This window comes from Tamandua tetradactyla, chromosome 1 (genome assembly GCF_023851605.1).
Source record: "Tamandua tetradactyla isolate mTamTet1 chromosome 1, mTamTet1.pri, whole genome shotgun sequence".
NCBI classification, from domain to species: Eukaryota; Metazoa; Chordata; class Mammalia; order Pilosa; family Myrmecophagidae; genus Tamandua; species Tamandua tetradactyla.
The window spans coordinates 91,067,692-91,087,856 of NC_135327.1; the positions used below are offsets into that span (position 1 = coordinate 91,067,692).

At 38.1% G+C, this 20,165-nt stretch overlaps 1 protein-coding gene and 1 long non-coding RNA gene across 3 annotated transcripts in view; one reads left to right on the forward strand and one right to left on the reverse strand.

Annotated features, from left to right (window-relative positions):
* The window catches only part of ITPRID1 (ITPR interacting domain containing 1), a 148,321-nt gene that overhangs the window by 12,570 nt on the left and 115,586 nt on the right, over positions 1 to 20,165 (reverse strand). For both annotated transcript variants that reach the window (XM_077120409.1, XM_077120399.1), the window contains exons 10-11: positions 1,736 to 1,818; positions 95 to 1,390 (exon numbers count right to left, since the gene is read on the reverse strand). In XM_077120409.1, coding sequence (XP_076976524.1) covers positions 95 to 1,390; positions 1,736 to 1,818 — 1,379 coding nt within the window. The remainder of the gene's footprint in view (positions 1 to 94; positions 1,391 to 1,735; positions 1,819 to 20,165) is intronic.
* Positions 552 to 20,165, forward strand: part of LOC143650093 (uncharacterized) — a 44,446-nt gene continuing 24,832 nt past the window's right edge. Inside the window, exon 1 of the long non-coding RNA XR_013159357.1 lies at positions 552 to 724. This is a non-coding gene — a long non-coding RNA (uncharacterized LOC143650093). The remainder of the gene's footprint in view (positions 725 to 20,165) is intronic.

A 20,165-nucleotide genomic window follows, 5' to 3' on the forward strand; every position in this document is an offset into this window, starting at 1 on the left:
GATTTCACATTCAGAAAAGAAGGATGAACACTATCCTTGAGGTATTTATTGTTGGCACATCTGCTTTCCCGTCTTTGCAGAAGTGAACACTTACAGAACAGAGCTCCCTCACTGTAGTATCCTGGAGGACTTTCAGTGTCTCCATGACCTGGGTTTCCAGATGATCAATATATGAGCACAAGCAATGGATACAGGCTGAGGGTGCAGGGCTGGGGCTCTGCCTCTCAGTGGGGCAGGGGGAATGGCGATGACAGCAGATGCAACAGTGGACAGGCATGTCATGTCTGATGCCCACTGGGTAGGTACTAAGGAAGCCTGTGTCTAGAGAGACAGATTTGGTGAGGGGCTGGTGTCTGGGTTTCAAGGTCTTGTTACTTAAAGCTGAACAGCACTGCCAGGGTCTGGGCTCACATATAGAAGCTTGAACGGAAGCATCTTTGGACTGTCTGGTCTCTGTCCCCAGTCTTGGTCCTGCTGTGGTAAGAGGGTCACACATAGTACATTCTAAAGATGTGCCTATAGAATTAGTTCCCAAGGCAACAGTACTCTGAGCAACTGACACCAGACTGGAGGGCATCTGGACTGTCACAGACCTGGAGCTGCCCATGTTGGGATTAGCATTTGGAGAAATATTTCCCATCTTGGCTTCTGCCCTACATGGCATTTGACCCAACGCCCTACAGCTTGGCTTTGCTTGGAGGATATCTGCAGACAGTTTATCTAGGTAGGGAATGGAATCCTCAGCTGTATGAATAAAGTCACCTTTAGGGGCTGTGTCTTCACTGTGTTTGGAAACAAGCTGTGGTAGACTGCCTAGCATCAGCAAGGTGTTGTTGATGTCAGGACATCTTCTTTTTCCTTCTCTTCCGGCCTCAGAGTTGCCATGAATGAAGTTGTCCTGAGCACGTTCATTTCCAGGTGATCTTCGTGATTCCTGGTAGTGGCTTTCCACTGGCCTCAGAAGCTCATCTTTCACTTCTGTGATGTGGGCCACAGTAAACTCCAGAAGACAGTCACATTTGGAAGTGACTGTGCTTCCAACAATGTCATATTCAGTGTGGGGTGTTGGCGGGAACAGCTGCAGGAAGCTGTCCTTACTTGTGTAACTGCCCACACTGATGGTCTCATCAGGAGTCATATTTGGGATCAGTCGCTCTGGCAGACGCTCCACGGCTTCAAGCTGAGACTCTTCCTCCACCACGGATGTTGAGGTCTTCTCTTCCAAGACACTCCAGTCTTGGCTTGATAAAGATGTGCTCACCACACTCTTGGAATCAGACTCATCTGACTCTTGTTGACAGTCCTGTGATGATGCTAAGCTGTGGCTCTGATCCCTTGGCTTTCTGTATCTGTTCTCAATAGGGCTCTGGTTGCTTGGCAAGGAAGGCATCTGTAGGTGAAACCAAGATAAAGGCAAGTAGGTCAGGATGGTGGGGGAGACACTAGGCTACTTATGGTTATTATGACTTATGATTCAGTAGGTAAATTGACATTTTACATCAAATAACTATTTTACCTGGGACTTCCTCTCCATGATGCTTGGCTTCCTTTTTTATAAAAATCAAAATAAAATTAAAAGGGAAGGAAATCTGAGCTTTCTGATACCTTGTCTGGCATGAGTCCATTGTCTGCTGCCACCTGTTTATGTAGCATGTTTTTCTAAGTATTGGTTGGCCTTCTTTTGAAATTTCATTTCCTTCTATTCCCCATCCCAACCCTTGAACAACACCTTTACCTGGAGGGACAGTGGATCTGGTGGCTCCTCCAGGAATCCACTGCTGTCAGACTGACAACTGTTTGCTCTGTTCACCCCAGCACCTACAAAAACAAAGAAAGTTAGTGTTAGTAAAGTGGAAACATGCTGCTAATGGGACTGGAATCAAATCTTCTATGTGCCTGGCAGGCCAGAGATGCTCAATAAATGCTTACTGCATGCAAATTTAAATCAACATGGGAATTCCAGGGACGTCTCTTTTTTGTCAGAGAAAGTCTATGTAAAACTACATCACTATTTCCTGATGCAAGAATAAAAAGGAACAATGGAAACAAATGACATTTTAAAACTCAAACTGAAGAAAACCCAGAAGAAAACATTTGTGCTATTTGTTACTGTAATAAGACAATAAGAGATCACAATTTATACATTATTATATATATATATTTTCTTTTTATTAAATTTTAGGTAAGAATCCCATATAAGTATTTATATGAGTGCTAAATACTCATTTAGCACTCATATAAACTGGGCTTGGTTTGGGTTTTTTCCTCTGAATCTTTCTGCAGCATTTAATTCTTAGAATTAAGGCAATCACCTCACTCAGGTACCAGATACCAAAGCATTATATCTTTAGCAATTAGCTTTTCTTTTCAAGGCACTCCTTAGACATATGCCAAGTCTTTCCTCCTAGGACAAATAAGGCTCCTCCCTCAGCTCCTTGTATTCTAAGGAAGGATATGTTCTAATTCCACTCCCCCTAATGGATTTCTTAGTTTAGTTTATACTCTGGTGAGGCTAGAAGCATTTATCACTAAAAAGGATGCCTAGGTTCTAGATGGCTGCTCCTGTTGGTTGTGTGAGACTAGAAAAGGCAGAGAAAGAATGGTATTAAGTTTGGGCTGGTAACGACTTTGCAAACAAGAGTTTCTTGAAACTCTAAACTTATCTATAGACTCTTAAGGTTAATATTATGCTATCATTGTAGGGTTGAGAAACTGGGTGGCTACTAGAGACTCATTCAGACAAAGATTAAATCATAAAGTTTTTTTTTCCCTCCTTTTTAGTGATAAATGCTTCTAGCCTCACGAGTATAAACTAAACTAAGAAATCCATTAGGGGGAGTGGAATTAGAACATATCCTTCCTTAGAATACAAGGAGCTGAGGGAGGAGCCTTATTTGTCCTAGGAGAAAAGACTTGGCATATGTCTAAGGAGTGCCTTGAAAAGAAAAGCTAATTGCTAAAGATATAATGCTTTGGTATCTGGTACCTGAGTGAGGTGATTGCCTTAGTTCTAAGAATTAAATGCTGCAGAAAGATTCAGAGGAAAAAACCCAAACCAAGCCCAGTCTCCAAGGAACAATGCCAACAGGGGCAGCGGTGCCTCATTTCCCTGCAGGGCTGTCTTCCACCACAGTTCTGACTGCCTGCGTCTGTGAGCAAAGGCAGTAAATGGAGACACAGACCTGGAAGTAGAGCCCCTACCTAAATCTCAACTACTTTACCTGGAGGACAAAATAAAGCAAAATACAACAACACAGAGAAAGAGTCTTAACTTTGTAGAATTTAAAATAATAAACTCCAGGACTTCCGGGTCAAGATGGCAGCTTAACAACGTGCACATTTTAGTTCATCCTCCAGAACAACTACTAAATAACCAGAAACAGTACAGAACATCTCCCGGAGCCACGACAGTGACCAGACACACAGCGTACCCCAGTCTGGACCCGCTGGACCGGCTGCGAGCCTCTCCCAGAACCGTGAGTTCCCAAAGCTGCAGCGGCCAGTGCCCCTCCCCCACAGGCCGCTTCCCAGAGGGGAAAGGAAAGGACTTTACCAGCAGCAGGACTGGGCACAATCAAATGCCAATTGTGGAACTAATTAACAAATTCCGACTACTAAAAATAGGCCCCCAGCTTAGGTGAACCCGGTCAAAGCGGAGGTTGCTCATTTTTGCCCTGGCAGCAAGGGGGCAGGACTGAAAGAAAAAGGGGGAAAAAAAAAGAAGGAAACAGAGGTTTTTGTGGCTGTGTATCTACAAAGGCTTGACTGCCTCTGGATACAGTGGCAGCACTTTTCAGGCTTAAACTGCCCCAGGCATAGGCAGAAGTGAGCTCTTTTGGGGGCTTATCTGGAGCTTGTGCCTTCCCCAGGGGAGGGGTGAAGCCCCATCCAGGTGGAATCCCTCCATCAAGGAATTCAGACCCCAGGGCTTGGTAATTTGAAGCCATTAAAACCAGCCTACAACCTCTGCTCTGTCTCCACCACACCCCCAGCAGGGAGAGTCTGCCAAAATTAAACGTACCACATCATCTTATGCTGGTGGGACCTGCAGTCAGACAAGCACCACACAGTGGGCAGGATAAGAAAAACAGAGTCCAGAGACTTCACAGGAAAGTCTTTCAACCTGCTGGGTCTCACTCTCAGGGAAAACCGACGCAGGTGACTCTTTCCTCCTGATAGGAGGCCAGTTTGGTCAGGGAAAATACAGCTGGGGTATATAATATCTAAGTAGACCCTCTTAAGTGTATGTGTGGGGGAAGGCACCACACAAGCAGGGCAAGAAACAAGAACACAGGAACTGAAAAATTCTCCTCTGTTAAACAAAAAAGCTAAAGGTCCAGATAAAGCTGAACAGAATGTCAAAGCACAGATAGACAACAAATTCACCCAGCAAGAAAATCCTAGATAAAAGAAGTGAAAGCAATCTCCAGAATAAGCTAATTAAGGTAACTAAATGCCTAGACACCAGCAAAAAATAATATATCACATTAGGAAAATTGAAGATATGGCCCAGTCAAAGGAACAAACCAACAACTCAAATGGCATACAGGAGCTGAAACAATTAATTCAGAATGTACGAACAGACATGGAAAATCTCATCAAAAACCAAATCAATGAATTGAGGGAGGATATAAAGACAGCAAGGAAAGAACAAAAAGAAGAAACTGAAAGTCTGAAAAAACAAATCATAGAACTTATTGGAATGAAAGACACAGTAGAAGAGATGAAATTATACAATGGAAACCTACAATGGTAGATTTCGGGAGACAGAACATAGGATTTCTGAACTGGAGGACGGAACATCTGAAATCTGACAAGAAACAGAAACTATAGGAAAAAAAAATGGAAAAATATGAGCAGGGACTCAGGGAATTGAAAGACAATATGAAGCGCATGAATATCCGTGTTGTGGGTGTCCCAGAAGGAGAAGAGAAGGGAAAAGGAGAAGAAAAACTAATGGAGGAAATTATCACTGAAAATTTCCCAACTCTTATGAAAGACTTAAAATTACAGATCCAAGAAATGCAGCGCACCCCAAAGAGAATAGATCCAAATAGACGTACTCTAAGACACTTACTAAATCAGAATGTCAGAGGTCAAAGAGAAAGAGAGGATCTTGAAAGCAGCAAGAGAAAAACAATCTGTCACATACAAGGGAAGCCCAATAAGATTATGTGCAGATCTCTCAGCAGAAACCATGGAGGCGAGAAGACAGTGGGATGATATATTTAAATTATTAAGAGAGAAAAACTGCCAACCAAGAATTCTATATCCAGAAAAATTGTCCTTCAAAAATGAGGGAGAAATTAAAACATTTTCAGACAAAAAATCACTGAGAGAATTTGTGACCAAGAGACCAGCTCTGCAAGAAATACTAAAGGGAACACTAGAGATAGATAAGAAGACAGAAGTGAGAGGAGTGGAGAAGAGTGTAGAAAGGAAGACTATGAGTAAAGGTAAAAAGAAGGAAAATTAGATATGACATATAAAATCCAGAAGGCAAAATAGTAGAAGAAAGTACTACTCATGCAGTAATAACACTGAATGTTAATGGATTAAACTCTCCAATCAAAAGACGTAGTCTGGCAGAATGGATTGAAAAACAGGACCCATCTATATGCTGTCTCTACTCAAAGGACACAAGGCCAAGGACACAAATGGACATTTACACAACAATGTTTATAGCAGCATTATTAACAATTACCAAGAGATGGAAACAGCCAAAATGTCCATCAACAGACAGTTGGCTAAACAAACTGTGACATTTACATAAGATGGAATATTATGCAGCTGTAAGACAGAATAAAGTTATGAAGTATGTAACAACATGGATGGATCTTAAGGACATTATGCTGAGTGTGATTAGCCAGAAACAAAAGGGCAAATACTGTATAGTCTCACTGATATGAACTGACATTAGTGAATAAACTTGGAATATTTCCTTGGTAACAGAGACCATCAGGAGATAGAAATAGGGTAAGATATTGGGTAACTGGAGCTGAAGGGATACAGATTGTGCAACAGGACTGAATATAAAAACTCAGAAATGGACAGCACAATATTAAACTGTAACACAATTATGTTAAAACACTGAATGAAGCTGCATATGAGAATGATAGAGGGAGGAGGGTTGGGGCATAAATGAAATCACAAAGAAAGATAGACAATAAAGATTGAGATGGTGTAATCTAGGAATGCCTAGAGTGTATAATGATAGTGACTAAATGTACAAATTTAAAAAAATGTTTTTGCATGAGGAAGAACAAAAGAATGTCATTACTGCAGTGTGCTGAAAATAGATGGTACTTAATATTTAAAAATTTCAACTAATGTGTGAGACTAAAGCAAAAAATGTTTATTTGGTACAAATCTATACTTTGACTCATGCATCTCCTAATATAACTTATGTAGATAGTTGATTGAATACCTTAAATACATGGAACTTTGTATAGGACATGAGATTTTGTTGGTTTGTCCAGGTGATGCCCTGATGAATCCCAGAGTGATTTGATCAGTGAGTGGAAAAGTATTTGCAAAGTCCCCTTTGGGGAATGGTGAGAACGGGGGAAAGCTCAACTTCCCCAAGTTGAATTCCTGATATTCTCACAAGCAGTGTGGACAACCAAAGCTATAGGCTGAGCCCCCAGTCTTGGGGTTTGTTCATATGAAACTTAACCCCACAGGGGATAGGTCAAGCCTACTTAAAATTAAGCCTAAGAGTCACCCCAAGAGAACCTCTTTTGTTGCTCAGATGTGGCCTCTCTCTCCAGCCAATGCAACAAGCAAACTCACCACCCTCCCCCTGTCTATGTGGGACACGACTACCAGGGTTGTGGATCTTCCTGGCAGCGTGGGACAGAAATCTCAGAATGAGCTGAGATGCAGCATCAAAGGATTGAGAAAAACTCTAGAATGAGCTGAGACCCAGCATCAAGGGTTTGGGAAAACCTTCTTGACCAAAAGGGGGAAGAGTGAAATGAGACAAAGTGTCGATGGCTGAGAGATTTCAAACAGAGTCGAGAGGTTATCCTGGAGGTTATTCTTATGCATTAAGTAGATATCACCTTGTTATCCAAGATGTAATGGAGAGGCTGGAGGGAACTGCCTGAAAATGTAGAGCTGTGTTCCAGTAGTCATGTTTCTTGATGATGATTGTATAATGATCTAGCTTTCACAATGTGACTGTGCGATTGTGAAAATCTTGTGTCTGATGCTCCTTTTATCTACCTTCTCAACAGATGAGAGGAACATATGGAATAAAAATAAATAATAGGGGGAACAAATGTTAAAATAGATTTAGTTTGAAATGCTAGTGATCAATGAAAGGGATCAGTAAGGGGTATGGCCTGTAAAAATTTTTTTTTTCTGTTTGTTATATTTTTCTGTTGTCTTTTTATTTCTTTTTCTGAATTGATGCTAATGTTCTGGGAAATGATCATGATGATGAATATGTGATGATATTGTGAATTGCTGAGTGTATGTGTTGGGAATGTTTGTTTCTTATAATTTTTTTAATTAATAAAAAATTAAAAAAAAATAAACTCCAAATCCTTTAGATCAGTTGCAAGCAAAATTAGATACTAAAAGTCAGAGGACATATGTTTTTAATAGCTGAATCCTGGAGTTTAAGTGAATTAAACTTAATCATTGCTTCTTGTTACACTGGTGAGGGTCACCTATGGAAAATACTTACTAGAAAGAGACCTAAAGGAGACTCCTGCTTCTGTTCAAGATGGGAATAATAGGAAACAGGTTTTCTCTCTTGTGTGAAACTGTTAAACAACAGGACAAAATATATGAACAAAGTGGTTTTCAAGATAATGGATTTCAGGCAATGAGGGACAAAAATCCCTGAAAGACAAGAACAAATAAAGTGAATGCTGTGATTGCCCCAGCTTCAGGCCATGATGCAGGGAAGGGGAATCCAGGTAAAGCCTGGTAGAATCCCTAAGTTAAGGATACAGAGCTGAGGAGGGTGAGGAGAAGGAGAGGAAACTAGAATATACAATGAAGGGTACTAGAGAGGATAGAAATGCACAAAGGGAGAACTCTAGAGAAATGCAGAGAGTTCTTCCTAGTATTCATCTGAGTACTGATCAGTACATGCATATGAAGAAACAAGCACAAGCTGCGGAAAGAAACATCTGAAAGAATTAGAGGGTACAGTGTCCAGCACTCACTGAAGGCTGGGAATAGAACATGCTCTCACCAGCTGTATTGGGAAAGCTCATAATTCACAGGGCATTAAGGGGTTGAGCATGCAGAAGGGTCTTGCCTCAGGAGTGGGGAGAAATAATCCCTAGTATGGGCATTGCTCTAGCTAAACCTTACAAATCTTAAAAGAAAGATCTGAAAGGCTCAAACAGTATTTCCAAGTAATTAAACTTGGAATCAAAATATTTAAGATCTAGTTTAAAATATTTATAAGAACACAATACTATATATCACCCACAAAATAAAATTCACAGTATCTGAGATTCAACACAAATTATTAGACATGCAAAGAAGCAAGAAAAGACTCGTGATGAGGGAAAAAATCTATCAAAACCAATCTACAACTGATGCAGATTTTAGAATTAGCAGACAAGGGCATTAAAACAGTTATTATGACTGTATTCTATATATTCAGGAAACTGGAGCAAAGATTAAACACGTTAAGTGGAGATATGCAAACTGTAAAGTAGACCCAAATTGAACTTTTAGAGATGAAAACTACAATGTCTCAGGTAAAATTTATACTGAATGGGATTAACAACAGGTTTGAGATTGCAGAAGAAAAGATTAATGAATTTCAAGGCATAGCCATAGAAATGATCCCAAAGGAAACAGAAAAATTTTAAAAATGAAAAGAGAACCAGTGAGTATTGGACAACTCTAAGCATCGTAATATGCAGGTATTTGGAATTCCCAGGAACAGGAAGCCATCTGAAGACTTTTTCTCAAATTCAGTAGAAACCTCACAGATCCAAGAATCCCAAAGAACCCCAAGCACAAAAGAGAACCCCAAATACAAGAAACATGAAAAAAAAACTATACAAAGCACATCAAAATTAACAAGTGATAAAGAGGAAAAAATCTTAAAGGAGCCAGAGAAAACCAGCATATTACATACAAAGGAACAGTGAAAAGGATGATAGCAAATTTATCATTGGAAATGTTCCAAGTGAGAAAATGTGTGGAGTGACATTTGAAAACTACTGAAAGGAAAATAGTTGACTTAAAATTCTAGACCCAGTAAAAATATCTTTCAAAAACAAAGGAGAAACTATTTTTTCCAACATATAAAATGTGAAGGAATTCATCATCAGCAGTACTATTGACAAGCAATGTTAAAATACCAGATAGAATTGTAGAACAGCACAAAGGAACAAACAGCACTGGAAATGGTAACCATAAGGATAATTTCTAGAGATTTTGTTTTTATTACTTAAGTATTTTAAAAAGAACGATTGACTATTTAAACAAAAATATAATGTAGTATGGGGTTTATAACAAAGACCTAAAAGAGTCTACATATATAAACACATGCAATTATACAATAGAATAATGTACATGAAAGGAGTTGCCTGTAAGATTTTCCTTTAATTATGATGTGCAATTTTTATAGAGACTTTAACCTGGCTAATATAATATTTGTTAACTTATTGTCAGAAGAATTAGTGTATATTCATCGCATATTTATTATAGAAAATTTACTTGTGTAATATTTAATCCATGGACTATGAGTTCACTGTTTGCTCAGTTAATGCAGGCAATTGAAAGCACTTTAGATCCTTCTAGAGTTAGAAAAAAACATCCATTTTCCTCCTTATATCCTTACATTTATAGATAAAAAAACAAACTATAATTATGGCAGCGCCAATTAAAAAGCTTGATGCAGAAATTCAAATACTTTTTAGGTACTATGCAAAGGGCCTTGGCCACATTGGCTGGAGCCCTTCATAGAAAAACCCTGTGAGGTTAAAAGCCCAACCTCAAGAACTGTCCACACAATTTTTTGTCCCTTATCCTATGTTGCCCTTATGTGCTTCAGGACTCTCTACAGCTTGTTTCTATTCAGTCTCCAGGGCTCCTCTGCAGTAGGCAGAGTACATGGACAGGAGAGAGCAAGACAGAACTAACTTGCACTCTTTACTCATCATCCCCCTTCTATAATAAGCATTAGGGGATGCAAAGATATTCTGTAAAGAGAGATTGGGCCTTGGTGAAGGATGGATAAGACAAGACTCTGGGTCCTCTGGTTATTTCCATAGGTTTTGGTGAAAGATTTGCACCATAAAGCATGAATGACTCCTGGGACATCATTATTATTTAAACTTCTCAAATAATCTCTGAGCAATAGTTATTCTGGGACATAAGCTTCATATAAAGTGGTTGTTATTCCCCTTCTTAGAATCCTAGAATGAAATTTTATGTTGACGTATTAGAACAAAATTATGTGTTCATAAACTGGCCGGTCCTTATCAGTCTGGGCCAAATAAAATAAATAACTTTCAAACATGAAGCATCCCTAAGAGTAGCAAGAACAGTTTTCTCTAAAAGAGGTATATCTGTAATATAAATATTACCTTGCGTTAACTGCACTTGCATAACATCCAAGAGAAAACTACCAAACTCATTTAAATAAATTTGTGAAACAATCAGGCTTTTGAGAACCTCACTTTGATGGTGAGATAGGATGGAATTGGGCATAGTTGTCTCTAGAGAAGAGGTTAATTTTTCTTGTGATTTAGAAGTCAAATGGCATGCATCCAAATCATTTTGAGAGATTCCCCAAGCAAAATATGGGCCAATCTAGAGTTGGTTTAATTTCTTCAGAATGCTTCTTTCCTGCCTATAAATACCTCAAAGTGGGTTTGCAAATTCTAAATATTCTCTCAGGATTGTAGGAAAGAATGAGGAGAAGACTGAAAAAGTGCTTAGCCTCGATGACTATGATGGATTATTAAACAGATAAATAAAAATGTTCATCATTTCTCTATCATTTCCACACCCTTACACCCTAATGAGGAACATGAAGCAGGGCTTGGCTTGGGGAAGGCAATATGGCATCTGTCAATAGCAATGGCCGTTGTACCAGCACCTTCAGATCAGTCCCACCCAGTTCCTCAAACTAGCTGTATAATTTCAGGAGACTTATCACCTCCAGCGGAATTTCCTGACTTACTCATTATGCCCAGTGAGATAGAGCGCTTCCTTACTCCACTAGCCGGAGGGCTTTCCTTCCACCTTGCTCCCGCTCTTCTTATTCAAAACTTCCACTGCTGGCTGGGTCCTGTTACAAAGCCAGCAGATGATTGGAACCCTTTAACTGCTGGTTACTCCCACCCTGCCAATCCCATAGATCTAGTGAGCTAACCCTCTACATGTATGCTACTGAGATCCAGCTCGGCCTCGTGATTGAGCCATCAACAAAATTTGGAGCCAGATTGTTGGGTTCAAATTCTGACTCTGCTATTGGTAGCTGAGTGATCTTGGGCATGCCACTTAACCTCTCTGAAATTGTTTCCTCGTGGGGAAAAGGATGAATGTAGTAATTGTGTGTTACTTGCATGGTTGCATGAGAATAATATCCAGTAACATATATATAGCAACTTTTGATCATATAAAAGATGATATAATTATATATGTAACTTTTGCTGCAGAATTCATCATTACTGATGTTATCTACTAGAACTTGGTCACTGTTAACATCATTATTCACTATCATTAATATTTATTAGAAATGATCTTTTTTAGCACACCACTGTTTTCACTCTGCTGGATTTTATCTTTCCAAGTTAGGTGGTCCCTGCCTGGGGTCAGGACCACTCTGCTGTCCCTTTAGCACAAGCATTTCTGCCTGGGAGGAGACAGCTGCCAGGGGCACCTTGCAGAACAATCACCAGATGGCAGCGTCACACTAATCACGAAACCCGGGAGCTGGGGGCCCTGCCAAGAGCCTCTGGAACTGCTAAAATTAGTAAGAAAAGTCAAACCGAGGGGCTGTGTGTTTTTCTGGCCTGTTTTGGTAGTAAAAGCTTCTGAATCCTAAGTGGAAAGTATTACATTTAACAGACTCCAACTTTATAGAGATGCAGGAAAAAAAAAAAGCCTATGGAATTGGAAACATTAGATGGCGAATATGGGGAGAGGAAGAAAGAGAGAAGGGGTTTGGAGAGGCGTGGCGTCTGCTGGAGTTATGGAGAGCAAGAGAAATGGTTCAAGTTTGACTCTTTGGGATTGAGTCTCTTCCCCTACCCATTCTACTCTACCTATTCCACTGCCAAGTTCCTCTCTCTTTTATTCTACCAATGGTAGAAAATCCTGTGATAGTTTCTGGTGAAATCAAGCCACAGAAGCAATTATCTTAGAATTGAAAAAGATATTACAAATTATGCACTTAAGTGCCAAGGAGCTGGACAGGTAGCATAACTATGTGTGAAACAACTAGGATTCAAGACAATAGGAAGTAGTGTGGACTGTTTTGGACTAGAGAGTGTATGACTCCCAAAGGCATTTAAAAAACTAATTTTACATGCTTTGTAGAACAAACAAAAGTTCTTTATGGGCCACCATCAGGCCACAGGCCACGAGGTTGGAAACCAGGATGATGCTACCTGCCATTCAAATGTAGGAAGTTCTTCTAGAACATTCCTTGTAGACAGTCATGTAGGTAGTGCTTACACACTTCTGGTGAAAGGGAACTTACTGTTTATGTAGTCAGGGTAAGAGTGCATCTTTTAGATAATGCTTCCTTATATTGTGACAAATCTACTTCAGCATTTTCCATCTATTGGTCATAACTCTGTACTGTGGAGGAATATAGAACACATCTAATCCCTTTTCCTCAAGGCAGCTCCCAGGTCCTCTCCAGGCTTCTCAGGTTAAATCTCACCAGAACCTTTAAATCAGCCCTCACACACCAGTCTCCAGGCCATTTGCATGCTTGGCCTTGCAAATTTGAATAAGTTCTTATTTAACAACATTTGCCATAAAATCTGGCGGACTAGATTCAATACCTGAGACCTGGTCTGTCCAGCATTATAGAGAGAGGGACTCTCTTCTATTCTGGAACTTTTCATTTCCATCCTTGCAGCCTAAGCTTGGCTCAGCTTAGTCAGACATTGAGTCACAATGTTGGGCGGTACTGAGATCAGTCTCTAGTTTGAAATTAAGAAATAAATGTTTTAACTCCAAATGAATCATTTAATTTGTATTTGTGTAAAGTTTGATCTAGCTAATTTAGGACCTTGGTTCCAACCTGTCAGGGATAGTTTTTATTTCCATTCTGAAATCTAGCTGTGTTATCTATGGCTTCAATAAACATCCTTGCTAGGTGGACAAGTCATGTTAATACTCTGAACAGAATAGGCCAGAGAAAGAGTGCTCTACTGGAAACCTCATTCCTTGTCTAACAAATGTTCCTCAGGCCCCTGCAGGGATCACAGGGTTCTAAATTATTCCATAGAGAATGTCAGCAAATCTACTTTGTCCTCATGAAGCTTATGTTTTTCTGACTCTGATCATAGAACTGAAGAAAGGCTGAGAATAATCATGGTTGTGGAACATATTCCTGAAGCTATTTAATAAATTTAATTCTTCCTTCTATGTCAGAAGTCTTAAGCAGAAGAGTTTTTAATCCTATAAAGATTTCTACATAATGTTTTGATAACTTCCTTTAATGCTGTGTTGTCATTTTTATTTCAAGCTCCTATAGTATGGAAATTCTCTCTGTCTCTCTTTTTTTTTTTTTTTTACTGCTCTAGGTTAAGCAGTTTCTCTTTTGTTATTTCTCTAGTCTGAAAATATTCATCATTACAAAAATAAAAAGCTGCTTCTCTAAAATTAACTTCTTTTAAGCTTAATATCCTTAATTGCTTTTTAGTATTATAAAAGTAATGCTTGATGATGAAGTAAATTTGGAAAATGAAAACTAAGAGAATAAAATAATCTATAATCCAATTATGCTGAGAAAATTTCTATTATATTGTTATGCATTTCAATGTATTTTCTTTGTGCACATGTGTATGTATGTGTTTACAAAATAATCATTCCATATGCATTTCATAAATATATTGTGAATTTTTTTTTACCTTTAAATATTCCTAAAGAATATATCAGAAAATGGTGTATGGATGGAGCTACATTTGGATCTTTATAGCTTCTGATATAAAGTTATGCAATGAATATTCTTAAACATAAAACTTGTGGATTTTATGTTTATAATAAGTGTAGAACTGGGAGTGTAGAATTTTATGGCTATAGAAACAGCATCAAATTTCTTTCTAAGAATGTTCAAATGGGTTACAGGGTTATCCCCACATTTTTTGAGAGTTCAACAAAAAAATTTTTAATCTTTGCCAATTTGAGAGCTGAAAAATGTTTACTTTAATTTTAGTTTATATGACTAAATGAGGTTGAAATACTGAATTTAGTTTATAATTTGTGTGTATGTGTGTTTGTGAGCACATGCAATTGTGCTGCTTCTTGGAATGAAATGGATTAGAATTTTAATCCAATTAAATATTTTTTTGAAATAGAACTAAAGATTGAATAGGTTTCTCTCTTTTTTCACATGCAGGTTGTAAAGCCCAAATGGTGTCACATCCTCAAAAATTTAAAAGAGCTCAGTCATGAAAACACTATACATAATGGATCTTGAAAGATGAAACTCTTTGACAAAATTTTTAATTTCTTCAATAGTTGTTGCTATCTCAGGATTCCTACTTCTTGAGCTAATTCTAATTAAAACATTTTCTAATATGTTTTAAAACTGATTTTCTAATGTCATAAGAACAAATAACGAATTTATAGTCAGTCTATATTCTCTAAAAAGGGAAAAGACTCTTTGGCCTTATTTCATAAATTTTTGTATTATTGTTTTTTCTTCAATTCTACTCTTTCTAATAATATTGTAATCTTTTTTTGTTTGTTTCTTTGCATTCACATTTTTTGGTACATTTTTGTCCATTCACTTTGCTTTTAACTTTTTTTTGACTTATTTTAAATGTGGCTAAATTTTTTTACATTACAGTTGGGTCTTTTCCTTTGTCGGGGCCATTTATTTCATGCATAACTATTTTTATAAGACACACACTTGGTCTTATTTTTGAAACTTGATGCTATCCATTTTTCTAACTGTGATTGCTGTAGTAAAAACATGTAGCGCGCTTTCCCTCTTATTTGGAAAAGAAGCATCACTAATTGTCCATAGGAGTGTTTTCTAATGAGTTGGGGTTCAGACCCAGAATCTTTCTCAGTTTAGCATTATTACTGCCTAGTACTAATTAATCAGAATTGGGACATAGGTTAAAATCTATTTTGCCATCCTACTGCTGTATTAATAAAGACCATTAACTTCGCATTGAAGCAGACCTGGTTCTGAACTGTATCATAAATAGCTACCTCAGAGACTTAAAAACAATAAATGAGATAATGTAAACATTTAGCTTAGTGCCTGTCATTCAATATTTGGTGGTATTACTAACATGATTAATATTTAATGCTTATTTTTTTTGCCAAGTGGACTATATTTTCTTTGATTACTTTGTTTCCTTTGGGAATTTAGGAGGGACAAACTTGTTTTTAAATTTAATCAGTAGTAACTTAAAAAATTCAAACCTATTTGAAACTATATAGTTATCAGCATCAAGAATTTAAAAGTATCTATTTATGCCTCAACTAATCAGTATGTGTTGACAATTTTACTTTCTTCTACTGCTCAGCTTTCTATGATATCCTCTAGGTTTTTAGATGCAGGATATCGTTTTATGTTTCTCCTGTTTTAAGAATTTTCATGATATCTGCATAATGTCTGTATAGCTTACAGCAATCTGTAAACTTTGCCTTGCCCTATCCTCTTGAACAGGACTTCTTCATTCAGTTGGCTGTGGACATCTTTGACATTTCTTTTTCAGGAAGCAAATATGCATGCTCTACTTCCTGAGCCTTTGCTTATCTGAAATGTTGCTTTCGCAAATACATGACAACTTGAAAGGGTATGGAATTCTTGTTACAAGCGCAACAGATAAGCCTCCACTTTCTTCAGGCATCTAATATGAGGATATTGACGGAAAAGTGAACAAGAGTAAAAGTCAGAGGCAGTGGTCCCGTGCTCTGCCATTCTTTAGCTCACCCTGCTTCCTTCCATCCTGTAAATAACTGTCATACCAACACACTACCTTAAAGATTGTCGAAATGGATATTGTCGAAATGGATACTTTTGAGCAATACATCTCTCCCTGTTTCCCCTTCCTGCAAAATCTTTGATTCTGGTTAGTGGGAGGAAAAGAGGCCAGTGTGCATAGAGCTCAGTAGCATGACATAATCAGGGTTTTGGTCATGTAGGATTTTGGAAGGAGACGAGTATGAACCCATTTGTAAACAGGACCTTTGAAGGTGTTATGAATAGTTAAGGTATAGACTCATTTGTGAATAGGCTCTTCGAAGATACCATTTAGATGAAGCTAAATTGAATCAAGGCAGGCTTTAATCCATATAACTGGAATCCTTATAAGTAAAGGAACTTCAGGGGAGCCACTTGGGTGCTGGTGAGTTTCCATTTGCCCTCCCTTGCCTCCTTGCCTCACTCTGGTCTTTCTCTGTCCTCTAAACTCTGCTCTAGACTTTAGTTTGTGTTCAGTTAATGGGAGGTGCCAGTAGGACTAAGGGATTGAAGGGCAGGAGAAAGAGCCTTTATGATCTACAAATAGTACAACACAAACAAAAATATATTTGAAAAACTTAATTTCTACCTAGTAGCATCTTATCAGTTATGGCAACTTGAAATGTTATCAGTGACACTGTACCACTTATAAGGTCACATTCCCAAACTTAAAACATGAATGTGGTCTCTACGTGGCTGATTTCAAATTGACTTTTCAAAGACAGTAAATGACAAAGTCGGCCTAACTTCAAACAACAATTTCAGTGTCTTTAGTCATGTAAAGTATACTCCACCGCTTTATGCAACACCATGACTCTTTTTTTCTGGACTTTGTTCTTGCAAAAGGAAAACCAGGAGAAGCATGCACAGGAATGGGTTTTGAGGCTGAGTTCTTTTTTTTCTCGGTAGAACATGTTTTTGCCAAGTTTACAACCCACTTGAACTTCTGTCTCTTCTTTGATTTTAGAAGCAACTCGGGCTCATTTTAACATTGGAAAAAGCATAGATTTAGCCATAGCAAAAGAAGTCTTAACAAAGTTTGCTGAAGGTTTTTATCTTCACCAAATATCATAAATAAAGAGCCTTCTTATTAATATCCAATGATGCTGAATCTGAAATGTATTATTTTTATTTTAGTTGAGATCACTTTATTTTTTTACTTAGCACTTATAAAATAACTTTATAAAGGAAAAAAATTAAAGACATTCAATGAGAAGCTGTCTAATCTTTTAAGTAGTTATAAGTAGAGGGCTATTTATAAACCCACGTGTTCATTCATTTTCTCAGCATATATATTTTTGAGTGTTCGCTATGTGAGAGGCACTGGGGTAAATTCTGGGGGTTTATGAGAAATTAAACATTATCCCTACTGCCAAAATGCTTACATTTTAGTGGATTTACCTGCTTGAAATGCAACTTTACACATCTGGTTTGAACAAAGAATACGTGATAAACACATTACACAGACAACTGGTTAATTATAAAATAATCAGAATTGAAAATTCAGAACTGAGAGTCCTAGGTCTGGCTTTGTCACTAATTATCTTTGGCACCTAAAACAAATCACCAACCTCATGGGCCTTTCTTTCCTTGCATGTAAAGTATGAGGGTTGGCTTAGAAATGCAGTCATTAAGGAATCCATTTTATAATGATGAAAATGTGGTAGCCTCAAAATAGCCATAATCCCTCCAAATACCCAACATGTGTATGAATATTGACTCAACATGGACCAGTGGACTCTCTGGAGACATAAAGAGGACACCTTGTATATATTTACAGATGCAAAATTGGAAGAGGGCTAGAGTTATCTTAGAAAGGCTCATAGAAATGTTATGATTAATATACACAGATTAATGGTAAAGTGAGTATGTTTTAGGAATTGGAAGAAGACAAGGGTAAATGCTGAGTCAGGGGGGGATTTCCTTTCTCAGACATACAATCAGCTGATGCGTAAGTAGGTCTTACATGGCAAATCCTGAGATGCTTTGTGTCACCCGCTTCCTTATGATACCTGTGATAAATTGTTCTATCCATTTGGCTTCTTATAGAATGTAGTCTGCATCAGCATAATTCACCTTGCAGTTCTAGTTGTTAGGTTATTCACAGCATAGGGCGGGACCTGTGATTTGGAGTCAGGCAGATCTGGGTTTTATCCTGATGCTGATACTTGAACAAGTTACTTAATCTTTATGAACCTTGGTTTCCTCATTTATAAATTAGAAAAAATTGTAGATAAGTCCAATACTACTCAATTTAAGGTAGGAAGTTTCAGAAACCCACTTTTAGTGGGAGTCCAAGAAAGGGACTCCTTTTGCTTTCTAGACTCAAAGCCTTTATAAACCTCATCTCTGTCTTCTCCAAGGAGAAGGGCCTTCTGGTAGTACTTTATCTTGGGATCAGGCAATGGATGAGCAAAGAACTATTCTGTACCTTCCCTTCCTTTACCAAAGGATTCATGAAACTTGACTGCCAAGAGTTGGATGCACCTGGCACTTTAATTTACTAATTAGCGGTGTGATGTGTCAGAAGAAAAGCACAAGAGGTGAATGCCCCACAGAATAACTTGAACTTGTGTCCTTTGGATTTCCCATGAACAACCGTAAGTGTTTATTATGGGAGATGGGTTGTGTTGTGGTGGGGGTTGGGGGAGGTAAGAGGGCTTGGATGAAGGTTGGAGAAGATACACATATAGGGAAAATATCCTAATCTGTGTAAGTTTGGGGAAATGGTTACAACTTGGCTCTGGGGTGATAAACCTCACAGTCCTTGCTCCTGAAACACTGGTGACACTGACTGGTGGGCATCAGGAGTGCCTATTGTCTCCTGAGGGTCAGAGAGCCAGGTGGGCCTCTGCCTTCTCTTTGCTCCCTTATGATTCTAAGGAGGCCACAACCACCAGGAAGTGTCAGAAGAGTGTAAGTGCTCTCTCTTAAAAAAAATAATATATATATAATATATATATATATAATTGTGCTTCTTTTCTATCATTTCTCTTGCTATGGACAGCAAGCTTTATTTTCTTTTTCTGTGGCAATTTGTAGTATTAGAAGTAAATCTAAGCACTTTCTTCTGAATAAGTAAAACATTTTCTTCTGGAATTCAAATATCCTTCAAATATTTCTCTGCATGCCCTCAATAAAATTTACAGAATTGACTTTAAGTAGGGCAGTGTCCCTACAGTACCGCAAGGTAAGAGGGTGGTGGTAGTACCAAATTATAACCAGAAAGCTACAAAATATTATAGTGATTTTTAAAAAACTTTTTTTATTGTATAGTGATTTTTTTTCCTTTGTAAAATGGATCACATTATTATCTAGAAGGTAAGGGATGTGACTAAAGGCCACTGAAACTAGGAGAGACTTATCAGTATTTGTTACCTCTTAAAAAATTTTGCCCAAGCTCTAATAACTCTACCCACAATGACACTTTTTTCACAAAAAGCAAGACAGTTTTTATTTTATGTCAATATGCATGTTCTTTTAATTAAGTTGTTGGGTGGTCTGGTTACTATTTCAAATCCTTCTCTTAGTCTCACTTAGGAATGTTTATACACTACACACAAGCATGGTATCTTTGGCAATCTAAAGCTTAAGACTTACTTTTACCATAGATGATTAACGAGATACATGTTATTGAGAAACTCATTTACATTAACCACCCTCTATCAAACAAGGTCTATTATTTTGGAATTGTTGGTGTTAGGGCCATTCTAATCAGAGCAGTTCCTTAAATCTACTGAGGTTATAGACAGTGATAATAGGATCTTCCATTCCTCCAGGCTTTTTTTTCCTGGAAATGCTTTTAAAATTGAACAAGTTGAGAGACAAATTGTACGGGGACCAGCTCACCTACCCCTGATGTGCAACCATCTCTGGGGCAGCTCTCTCCAGCTGGTTATCACCTCATGGTGATGACTTGGAGAAGTTTGTTAAAAAGAAAAGAAGAATGCCACTTGAAATGTGCAGGGGGCCTGAGAAAGAGCAGATATAAATATCCAGATTGGAATATGACAGGACA